The 12,255-nt window shown below is 38.5% G+C and overlaps 1 protein-coding gene across 6 annotated transcripts in view; it reads left to right on the forward strand.

Annotated features, from left to right (window-relative positions):
• Nudt13 (nudix hydrolase 13) overlaps positions 1 to 12,255 on the forward strand; it is a 52,623-nt gene that overhangs the window by 17,957 nt on the left and 22,411 nt on the right. For 5 of the 6 annotated variants that reach the window (XM_023718643.1, XM_023718637.1, XM_004623998.3 and 2 more), the window contains 5 exons: positions 4,916 to 5,050; positions 6,043 to 6,149; positions 7,086 to 7,211; positions 7,371 to 7,482; positions 8,140 to 8,294. In XM_023718643.1, the coding sequence (XP_023574411.1) occupies positions 4,916 to 5,050; positions 6,043 to 6,149; positions 7,086 to 7,211; positions 7,371 to 7,482; positions 8,140 to 8,294 (635 nt within the window). The remainder of the gene's footprint in view (positions 1 to 4,915; positions 5,051 to 6,042; positions 6,150 to 7,085; positions 7,212 to 7,370; positions 7,483 to 8,139; positions 8,295 to 12,255) is intronic. The other variant, XM_023718642.1, reaches the window with a different exon arrangement.

A 12,255-nucleotide genomic window follows, 5' to 3' on the forward strand; every position in this document is an offset into this window, starting at 1 on the left:
TGTGGATGAATTTTCATTGAATTGTAGATATTGTTGGATTTCTTGTTTAATTTCATCTGTAACCCATTGATTTCTGAGTAGGGTGTTGTTTAATTTCCATGTACTTAGGGTTTTTTTCTGGTTTCTTTTGTCATTTATTTCCAGTTTCATTGCATTGTGGTCAGATAATATGCATGGGATAATTTCTGTTTTCTTGCATATACTTAAGTATGACCTATGTACTAGTATGTGGTCTATTTTAGAAAATGGCATGTGCAACTTAAAAAAATGTGTATTCCACTGTAGTTGGGTGGAACACTCTGTATATATCTACCAAGACCATTTGTTCCAAGCTCTGGTTCAGTTCTCCTACTTCTTTGCTAATTTTTGTCTGGTCAATCTATCTTTTTGGGATAAGGGGGTGTTAAGGTCTCCTGTTAAGATTGTTGTATTGGATATTAGATTTTTCATGTCCATTGAGGTTTGTCTTATATAGTTGGGTGCTCCCATGTTTGGTGCATACTTATTTATGAGTATTATTTCTTCCTGTTGAATTTTTCCCCTAACTAGTATATAGTGGCCTTCTTTATTTCATTTGATCGTTCTTGGTTTGAAGTTGAGACTGTCTGAGAATAATATTGCTACCCTGCTTTTTTCTGAAGTGCTGGGGCATGTAGTATTGTTTTCCATCCTTTGACTTTCAGGCTATGAGTTTCTTTATCAGTTAAATGTGTTTCTTGTATACAACTTATTGTTGAGTTTTGTTTCCTAATCCACTGTTGCAATCTATTTCTCTTTAATTGGTGAATTGAGTCCATTTACATTGATGGTTATAATTGAGATGTGTTGACTTACAATTGACATGTTATTTAAATGCTGTTTTTTTTAACTCTTTTTTCTCTTGTGTTTAATTGTTTGTCCTATTTAGTGGGTTCCTTCTGTTCTCATTGGTGGAGTTCTGATCATTTTGGTCCCTCTCTAGAACATCTTTCAGTAGTCTGTGTAGGGTTGGCTTTGCCATCATGAAATTCTTTGTCATGAAAGTATTTCACTTCTCCATCAAACTTGAAACAGTTTTGCAGGGTATAGTAGTCTGGGCTGGAATTTGTTTTCATAGAGGACTTGAAGAATTCTGCTCCATGCTCTCCTTGCCTTCATGGGTTGTGAAGAGAAGTTGGCCGGAATTCTGATGGGTTTTCCTTTGAATGTGATCTGCTTCTTTTCTCTAGCAGCTTTCAGTATGATATTCTTGTATTGGATTTCTGGGATCTTGACTATTATATGTCTCAGTGTGTTTTTTTTTAAATTTTATTTATTTATGTGTGTGTGTGTGTGTGTGTGTGGCCAGCTCAGCCCACCAGGGGGCGGGGCTGACTGGCATGTGGTGCTGGGGGATTGAACCACAGTCCCTGTGCTTTGCTAAGCTTGTTCTAAGTAGGTGCTTTAGACCACTGAGCCATCTCACCAGCCCCTCAGTGTGTTTTTAATTGGGTTGAAGTTTTTGGAGTTCTGTATGCTTTGGTTACCTGAATATCAGATTGTTTCCTCATATTTGGGACGTTTTCTGCTATTACTTCTGCCTATATTCTTTTTATATCATTTGTATTGACTCCTTCTTTCTCATTGATGCATATAAGTCTCACATTGTTCATCTTTGCATCGTCTTGCAGGTGATGAATTATTTTTTCCTGCATCCTAGTTGTTTTTAAAAGATCTTTTCTTACCTTTTCACTAGCTGCACCAGCATCTTCAAGATCTGAAACTCTATCTTCACTTTCACTCAAATGGTTTTGCAGGCTTGTGGTTGAGATTTTAAGTTCCTCTACATCTCTTTGACTCTGCTTTATGCCATTTATTTCTTTCCTGTATTTTTCATTCAAGAAATCCATCAGAGGGCAGGGAGATGGCTCAGTGGAATAAGCACTTCCCTGGCAAGCACAAGGGCCCGAGTTCAATCCCCGGTTCCGCAAAAGAAAAAAAAAAAGAAAGAAAAGAAAAGAAATCCATCATTTTTTAAATCTCCTGTATTTTTTTTTTATCAGTGTCTTCTTTAGAAGCAGTTATTAATTCTTTTACTGCAGAGTTTTTTACAGATTGGGTTTCCTCCATATGTTTCTGTATTTGATTCTTTAGTTCAGTGCAATGAAATCAGAGATTTCTTTCTTCATTTCAGACACTAATTCTGCTTTGAGTTCCTTTAAGCCTTTCTGCATTTACTTATTTACTTCCAACACTACTAATTCATATATTTCAGGTAAGCTAGTGTCCACTGCATTTGTTCTGGGTGGGCATTGTGTTTCCTCCATATGTTTCTGCATTTGATTCTTAAGATCAGATGCTATGAATTCAGAGTTTTCTTTTTTTTGGTACCAGAATTTAATTCTGCTCTGAGTTCCTCTATAGCTTTCTGCTGTTGTTTATTCACTACCAACACTATTGATTCATTTATTTCAGCTGAGCTAGTGTCCTCTGCACTTGTTATGGGTGGGCTCAAGGCCTAACATTGCATTTTGCTCCTTGTCTTTATCATTTTGTATAGCACTGACCTCTGACCTTTGGTGTAGAGTTTTGGTGCAATTATATCCTTATCACTTAATGAAATTCGGGTTCTGATATACTAAGTTGTAGTTCATGCAGTTGTGCCTGGCTTGGGTCTGGCTACTGTGCTCAGCTCGTTGTTGTTGCCCTTGGAGGTGGGCCTGCTGTACTCTTCTGGTAAGATGTTCTGTTCCTGGATTAGCTGTGTGGTTTTGAGCCTAGTCTCACTGCAGGGATCTTAGCTGCAGGGTTTTACCCCAAGCCTTTATGCCAGGTCTGGGCTGGGTCTGGAGGGGTATGAGGAGCAGGGGCAAGAGAGTGCAGAAGCTCTCCCACATACTCACCAGGGCTGTGCTTTGGTAGGTCTGCAGGACTCCCAAGAGCGTGGTGGAAGTTCTCATTCAGAGGGTGGGCTGTGCTGGGTCTGCCCGGGTAGGGGAGGTCTGGAAAACCCACGGGGAAAGGCCTCTCATGCGGTGGGCCTGGGCTTGGAGCGGCGGGCAGGCACAGGACAGAGCAGAAGCTCTCTGCCACACTCGCAGGGCCTGGGGTTGGTTGGATATGGAGCCCCAAGGCGTGGCGGAAGTTCCCTGTCTCTTTATAGAGAAAATCTGCCAACTGGTACTCTAAACTAGTGATTTCCAGCCTCCATAGAGGTACACACGGTTTTACCGGAGAAGAGTGTTAGATTTGCATCCTAACTTGCTTTCTACTAGAGCATCAATTTTTCTTTTTTGGTCCTCATAGGGAATAAAACTGTGGACCTTACACTTGCCACGCAGGCTCTGTGCTGCTGAGCTATCTCCAGCCCGAAGGAGATCAACTTTTTTTTTTTCATTTGTGTATTTGGTCTTGCTATGCAGTTTGGACTCCCAGTGATCCTCCTGTTTTCAGCCTCCTCAGTGCTCAGATTACAGGCATGGGACACATGCCTGGACTCTGTCCCTGGCTCAGCAAGCCCTGCAGGCAGGTCCAGCTCCACATGCAGGTCCGGTGGATGGAACCCTGGTCCCTGCGCTTACCAAAGCAGGCACTTAGTCTGCTGAGCTATCTTGCCAGCCCAGGATCAAATTTTAAAGTAAATTAACTTATTTTGAGAACCATTGGGGTTTAGTTTCTGTGTTTTTAAGACAGAATCTCACTTTGTTGCTCAGGCTTGTCTTGTATTCCTAGACTCAAGCAATCCTCCTGCCTGAGATTTCCTAAATATTTGGGGCTACAGCTTGTGCCACCACACCTGGTTGGGATCTGCTATTCAGATATTAATTTTCAGCTTTATGTTGACATATAAATATAGCATATAAATCTAATTAGTCACTATATACATTGCTGGTAGGTTTTCTTATGAGTCGAATTTTGGAGTATTTGGGTAAGTAATTTCCAGCAATGCAGAAAAATACAAGGACTCTGTTTTAAAAGGCATTAAATATTATTTAGACATTTAACAATGTTATATTATGAACAAATGAAAGAGTCTTTCATGGAAAAGACAAGCTTTCATCCTATACAGCATTTACATTTTACAGACCCAGCAAAGCAACAATCTGCAAAGTAACTATAGAACTGAATTGGCCTCTACCAGTTGAAGTGTAATACGTATTTTTTTTCAGTGCCTTAAGAACTTAGCTGTTGTGCATCTTCTGAACAAAAAGTTATGTCCCTTCCATGATGCAGTTATAGAGTGATCAGTTACACAGACAAAATTCCTCCTTTGGTCTAAATTCCTGAGATTACTGAGAAGACATACCAGGAAAGGTTAAGTGAATAGATCTGTGTTATACAGCTCATGAGTTGCAGGGCTCATTTGTGGCAAACCTATGGCACATGTAGCACAGCAGGCCACTTATACCATTTAAAGCTCTAAAAGGTTCACCATCACTGCCTTAAACCAAGTCTAGCTGGCCTCCATATCCTCAGGCTCAAACAACTGTAGGTCAAAAGTATTTGGAAAATAATTCTATCTGTACTGAATATATACAGATTTTTTTTTCTTGCCATCAATCCAAAAACAGTATGGTACAACTACTTACATCAGACTTCTATTGTATTACATATTATAAGTAATCTAGAGATGAAAAGTATATGGGAGGATTATATAGGTTATATGCAAATATACTAAATATACTATTTATATAAGGAACTTTAGCATCTGCCTATTTTGATATCTGAGAGGTAACCAGTCCCACAAAGGTACTGTGAAGCTAGTGGTTACTTCCTTTTTTTTGAACTGGGGATTGAACTCAGGCCCTTGCACTTGCCAGGAAAGCACTTATTCCACTGAGCCATCTCCCCGGCTCCTTGTTACTTCCTTTAAGCTGAAACAGATGATTTCTTGTAAATCTAGCATGGCTGTGGCAATGTAACTGAAATCCTTATTTATTTCTCTTTTGTTTCTTAGAGGTAGAAAGTCTCCTGCATAAGTTTGGACAGGATGCACAAAGAATAGAAGATTCTGTGCTGATTGGTTGCTCTGAACAGCATGAAGCATGGTTTGCTCTGGATCTAGGTCTCAATAGCTCCTTTTCCACACATGGTACATATAACATCATTTTAGTGGACAGCAGTGATTCTCAGACTTTGGGATTTCACATAGTGACATTTCTAAGAAAATTGTGCAAATACAAAAATGTTATCACTTCTTTAAGTAAGGACATAAGACGATATCTGCTACCATCATTTAAACTAAGGGACATTTTAATGCTTTTTTTAAAAAATACTTTCTCTCTATTCTTAGAGATGATATTAGTCTCCAAACCACTATAATTCATAGTTCTTAAATATTTCATGAGAAATTGGCATTATTCTTTGTTATAACTCTGGGTCCTCAGACCTACATTTGGGAACTACTTTGCTCTATATTCATGGTTCCTCTTCAGCTTTCCTTTACCCTTGAAGGTGTGTGTGTGTGCACATAATGCTACTAGAATGGGCTTCAGAGAGGAGTTTAGAGATCCCACTTCATCTCTTTTTCAGAGAGAGTTTGCTGCTAATGCAAATACTCTAACTTCCCTTAAGATCTTTTTTATTTTTTTTTATTTATTTGAGAGAGAGAGAGAGAGAGAGAGAGAGAGAGAGAGAGAGAGAGAGAGGTGTGTGTGTGTGTGGCCAGCTCAGCCCACCAGGGGGCGGGGCTGGCTGGCATGTGGTGCTGGGGGATCGAACTGCGGTCCCTGATGCCTTGCCAAGCTTGTTCCAAGTAGGTGCTTTAGACCACTGAGCCATCTCTCCAGCCCCTTCCCTTAAGATCTTGAGAAATATGGTTCCAATGTTTCCCAAATTGGTTTGACTATAAGAATAACCTGGTACTTTTAAAAAATAAAAAATAAAAAGATTTCTAGGGCTTATGCCACACTTGCTGCTTCAGAATATCCAGATAGGGGCTTGAGAACCTGTATAGATTTTCTTCAGCTGACTTCTTAGGCAAGTTTGGGAAAACAGGGCTATAACAAGATAGACGGGGGAAGGGGAGGGGCTGAGGCAAAGTTTGACATTTGTTTAATTTCGTTCTTTTTTCCAATTTTCTAGCCTCCTTACCAAAATCTGAAGTGGAGACAGAGCTCCAGGGATCTTTCATTGAGCTGAGGAAGGCTATCTTTCAGCTGAATTCAATGGATTCCTCTTTGCTGTTCACGGTAGATTCAAACTTCTCAATCCTATAGGAAGTTGAGTAAAGTCGTATATATGGATAAATCCATGGGTGCATACACAAGGCTAGAGTAACATTTAATTTCTTCTTTGTAAAGGATAGTCCTGCCTAAGATCTTGACAAAAGGACAATGAGCCCTAGGAAGATTGCTTATTCTACCTTGTTTTGCCCTTATTTTGGCAGAATAGCTGTCAAGACTGTCTTCTCCTGAAGACATGCAGATCTATTGCAATAGGCATGATTATCAACCTTGTAAACATTTTTTTCCTGTAAACATTTTTATGACAAACATCATCATGTTTTTCATATAAGAAATAATTTTACATTGCACTACTGAATACCATCACAACTTTAGATTTTATTTGCTATGGTGTTTTGTCTATTGTAAGAAAAACTTCTAAATTTTTTCAGTTGCAAAAATATTCCAGCCAGATTAAGGAAGAATAAAATTTGCTTTGTTTTGTTTTGGTTTGGTTTATTTTTTGCGGAACTGGGGATTGAACTCAGGCCCTTGCACTTGCCAGGGAAGCACTTATTCCACTGAGCCATCTCCTCAGCCTCTAGGAAGAATAAATTTGATTGTTCATATTTGAACTGTTTTATTTTTAAGGTAGGTTATGAGTACATGGATGTTTATCATGTTTTATATGTATTGTATTTTAAAGGATTAATAATGCATTTTTTAAATGCCTCTTTTATCCTGCTTTCTGATGTTAAGGGAATTTTCATATAGTTTCCTTATCTTAAAGAGTAACCATTTGAAGGTGAATGAGATGGAAAGGTTCTGGCTTTTCCCTGTAAGTTGCCCACATTCTAGGCCAGCACTAGAGTAAGACTGGGTTAGGGTTAGGGTTAGGGTTAGGGTTAGGGATAAGCTCCATGTGTTCTCCAAGTGAAACCAGGCCCATCCTTGTATTCCTAGGCTCAGGCTCTTCTCCGGTGGCATGATGGTCATCAGTTCTGCAGCAAAAGTGGGCAGCCCACCAGAAAGAATATCGCTGGCAGCAAGCGCGTGTGTCCTTCCAATAACATCATCTATTACCCACAGGTAAGAGCTGCTGTACAAGCTCAGTAAGCTGAAAAGTGCACTTGTATGTTATGGGGAAGGAAGCCTGTGAAACTGAAGGGCTTCCTTAATTATCCATTCCTCTGGTCCACTGGGAGGCCCTGAAGTGACAGTGTCTCAGTTTCCATTCTCCTTTTCTAGATGGCTCCTGTTGTGATCACTCTGGTGTCAGATGGGACCCGGTGCCTGCTTGCCCGCCAGAGTTCCTTTCCCAAGGGAATGTACTCTGCCTTGGCAGGCTTTTGTGACATAGGTAAGTATTACACAGTATATATGGCTGATAGTGGAGGATAGAAAATGTTATTAATAGTATTTCTGTCTTGTTGCCATGGTGCTTGACATCTCAAGCACATTCTTGTGGCTCATGTCAAGAATACTACATTCTGGCATTATTTCCCAATATTACATTAGATATAATTTCAAATATATAGCATAGTTGGAAAAATTATGCAGTGAACCTCCATACACATAGCCACTTAAATTCTATAATTTTCACACTAACTTGATCAATATTTTTCATCTGTTTATCATCTTATTTTTTGAGGTACAGATTGAAAACAATATACTTCTAAATATTTCAGCATGCATTACACTAAAGTTGCATATTTAGTTTTTTGTTTTGATGTATTTTTTTAGTTTATTGGGATCAAATCTACAAATGATGAAAAGAGAAATTTGTAGCTGAGGGAAGCAGAATCCTCTCCCACAGCCACCTTTCCTGTGCATCATAACTAAGCCATTAGGCTTCCACACTCAATCTGATGTCCAGCACTACTTGATTCCTATTGCTGGAAAGACTCATTAGAGTTAGGACTCCCCAAGTTTTATATTCCATTTACAGATGTGCTGCCATAATACAGATACACCCTTTCTGCTCCCTGCTGTCCTAAAATAATCTAAATACTTATAGGTGAGAATATGGAAGAGGCTGTCAGGCGGGAAGTTGCAGAAGAGGTGGGACTGGAGGTGGAAAACATGCAGTTCTCTGCATCTCAGCACTGGCCCTTTCCTAACAGCTCGCTCATGATTGCTTGTCATGCAACTGTGAAGCCTGGGCAGACAGAGGTAAGCACTCATGTTTCCCTTCCACTAGAATGCTTCCTTTGTTGTGTCCTGTCTGCTGATCAGCACCTGTCCAGTCAAGCATTGTCTAGACTACTGTGAAGGAGTTTCATCCTAGTAAACAAGTAGTCTCCATTCTCCTTTACACAGATCTCAGTCATAAGACTATTTCTTTCTATTTATATATTTATTTTTTGTGGCTGGCTCAGCCTGCCCTGGGAGTAGGGCTGTCACAGCATGTGGTGCCAGTTATCGAACTGCGATCCCTGTGCTTGCCTAAGCTTGCCTAAGCAGATACTTTAGACAGCTGAGCTATCTCACTGGCCCCTTATTTATTTATTTATTTATTTATTTATTGCTTTTTGAGATAAGGTCTCATTCTGTAGTTCAGGCTGATCTTAAACTTACTATGTAGCCCAGGCTGGCCTCAAACTCACAGCAATCCTCTTGCCTCAGCCTCCCAATTGTTGGGATTACAGGCATGCACCATCATGCCCAGCTTTTTACTTTTTAACCATTTTATTGAAGTAAAATTAGTATACAAAAAGCAGTAATGTATACATGCAACTTGATAGGTTTGGAGATAAGTACATACCTAGGAAACTTTCCACTGATCATCATTATCAATATCCTAAATTTATTTATCACTTCCAAAAGTTTTCTCCTATCCCCTTTTTCTTTTATGGCAAGAAATCATGAGATTTATGCTTGTGGCAAATTTTAATATATTCAACACAGTATTATTAACTATAGGCCCCATGTTGTACAAGGTTCCAGAACTTATTTTGTATAAGTGAAACTTTATATCCTTTGTTCAATACTTCCTTGTTTCTTTTTTTATGTGTAGGTGGGATCATAGAGAATTTGTCTATTTCTCTTTCCACTTAGCAGGTCTGCCATATTGTTCAAATGCAGATATCCTTTTTTTAAAAGGATAATATTCCATATGTATCTGCCATACTTGCTTTATTCATTTATTGATGGACATTTAAATTGTTTCCATATCTTGGCCATTGTGGAGCATGCTGCTGTGAATGCAGGCATACAGATACTCCTTTGAGATCTTGATTTCAACTCATTTGGATCTATCTATCTATCTATCTATCTATCTATCTATCTATCTATGTCTACAAGGGGATTACTGGATCAGATAGTAATTCCATTTAAAATTTTTCAGGGGGGCTGGGGAGATGGCTCAGTAGAATAAGTGCTTGCCTGGCAAGCGTAAGGGCCTGAGTTCAATCCCCGGTTCCACCAAAAAAAAAAAAAAAAAAAAAAAAATCTTTAGAATCTTCAGCAGGTTTTTGAAACTAGCAGTTAATTGGTAGGATTCTCACCCTGGCTAGCTATATATGCTGATACCTGTGAACTAAGCAACTGCACTGAAGATAGCAATGTGTAATGGTAGGGTCATGCTTGGAATGCCTGTCATTCTGGTCTTCTAAATACGTACTGCTTGTCATGACATACCAATTACTGCCATACTATCTCTCAAGTAAATGTTTGTTTTTTTAAAAAAGAGAGGTAATAAATGAAAACAAAAGACAAGAAAAAAATGCCACAGGACTGTCCTGCTATAATGCTGTATATGATTAGGTTTCTAAATTTCAGTGTAAAACTATGTAACTGTTTATTCCTATTTTTTCTAATATTTTTAAATTTTTTAATTTTTTTCTCCATATTCTGTAGGGACTTAAAGTTTAACATATCAGTACTTGATGGAAAAATACCTGTTCCATGTTATGCCTAAGATGTTTGATATTGAGACAGATAGTGAGGTTAAGCTCAACTGCCTATGTTGTAGGGTGATAATCATAAGCTTCTCTTCTGGAGAGTTAACAACCTAAGTTTGCAGACCAAAAATTAGAGAAAAAGAAGGGCTGCAAGGACAGCCAACATTTTGGCCCTCACCTTTCAAGGTCAGTGAGGACGCAGGACATAGGAGAACCTGTACTGTAACATCATGTAACTCAGTTGTGTCCCAATTTTCTGATCAAGGAGATTATGGGGCCAAAGAGGAAAGTGATCGATGATGAGTGTGCCTAAGGAGAGTCACATGGAGAGAAAACATTCTCTCAGACTTTCACAGAGAGCACATTGGCCAAGCAATGGCCGTGACTCATCCACATGGCTGACACTGACAAAGGTTCTACAAACTGCAGTACAGGGTTTCAGGCTAAATCCTGAGGGGATTTGACTGACCTTGTCAGATACAAAAGCTACATTTCTTGTTATGTAGGTCTTGCTTTATCTTGGTCTTAACCATCCAAAAGAAAAGTATAAAAATAAACTATAAAAAGTAAAGTCATATTAATACACTGAGCTATAAAAGGCTCAAGTCAACAACTTCTGACATTGCCAGTCCTATGGATAACCCACTACTATTATGAACTCCTGGACTGTATTGGAATATTTTGCTGAATACATGCACCCACAATATTTAAATGACAATGGAATACCCATCTCTGACAAAACTAAACAACAACAACAAAAAAAGGATACAAATGAAGGACCATTTTGTATCTGTATATTCCAAATAGTTAGGATAGATATACAGCTACTTTCTTTTAATTCAGTGAATAGAAAGATTTGTACTAATAGTGTTTATGGACAGGATATCATGTCTGCATCTTGTACTATGAATAATCACTAAGAATACAACAATATGCAATGTATTAATTATTGAAACTGTCCTACTAATCGGTTTTGAAACTGTCTCATTGCTATTTGTTTCTCAATAAAATTATAAAAAATAAAATAAAATAAAAATTTTTCATGGGCCAGTGAGATAGCTCAGTGGTCTAAAGGGCCTGCTTATGCAAGTTTAGGCAAGTGCTCAGGGACTGCAGTTTGAACCCTGGCATCACATGCTGCGCCAGCCCCGCCCCCAGGGTGGGCTGAGCTGGCCACAAAAACATTAAAAAAGTAAAATTTTTCAGGATCCTACAGATTGCTTAGTGGCTATGCCAGCTTATATTTTACTCAACAGCATAAGAGGTTCCCTTTTTTTGATTCCCTTGCCAACATTTGTTATCCTTTGTTTTTTGATAATAGCCATCCTGCCAGGTATGTGGCAATATCTTATTGTGGTTCCAATTTATATTTCTTGAGTAATTAACAGCATTGGACATTTTTTCATGTGTCTGTTGGTCATTTGTATTCTCTTTTGAGAAATATCTATAGAGGTATTAAACACTTTTAATTGGGTTATTTGCTACTGAGTTGTAGGAGTTCCTTACGTTAAGATATATGTGGTCTTCAGCTGGCAAGATAGCTCAGCAGAATAAATGCCTGCTTAGGCAAGCTCAGAGACCAGGGTTCAATCTGTGCTGGCCCCACGCCTGGGCATACTGAGCCGGCCACTGACCCCAGGTGTGGTGGTACATGCCTGTAATCCCAGCGCTGGGGAGTCTGGAGACAAAGGGATAACTAGGAGTCTGAGCTTTGTGGTGAGACCCTGTACCAAATACATTAAGAAAAAAAAAAAAGGTATATACAGTCTTTAAATATTTTCTCTCATTCTATAAAGTGCCTTTTCATTTTGTTGTTTCCTTTCCTTTTTAGTTTGATGTAATCCTATTTTTACTTTTATTGCATATGATTTTGGTATTGTGTCTAAAAAATCATTGCCTGATTCAGTGTCTAGAAGCTCACTCCCTTTTCTTCTAAAAGGTTTATGATTTCAAGTTTTACTTTTAAGTGTTTAATCCGTTTTGAGTTGTTTCTTGATATATGGTGTAAGAGTACAATTTTACTCATTTTTATGTGGATATGCAGTTGTCCCAATACCATTTATATAAGGCAATTTATCTTTTACCTTCAGATTGTAAAAGTATCTTACATGTAGTAAAGTATACAGTACATGTATCAAATTTAATGGCCAACTTCAGGATTAAGTTTATTGATTAAGTCAGTCAAAGTTATTGGAGAACTTAAGGTTCAAAGAAATTTTTTTTTTTTTTTT

This window comes from Octodon degus, unplaced genomic scaffold (genome assembly GCF_000260255.1).
Source record: "Octodon degus isolate 3935 unplaced genomic scaffold, OctDeg1.0 scaffold00005, whole genome shotgun sequence".
In the NCBI taxonomy this organism is placed as follows: domain Eukaryota; kingdom Metazoa; phylum Chordata; class Mammalia; order Rodentia; family Octodontidae; genus Octodon; species Octodon degus.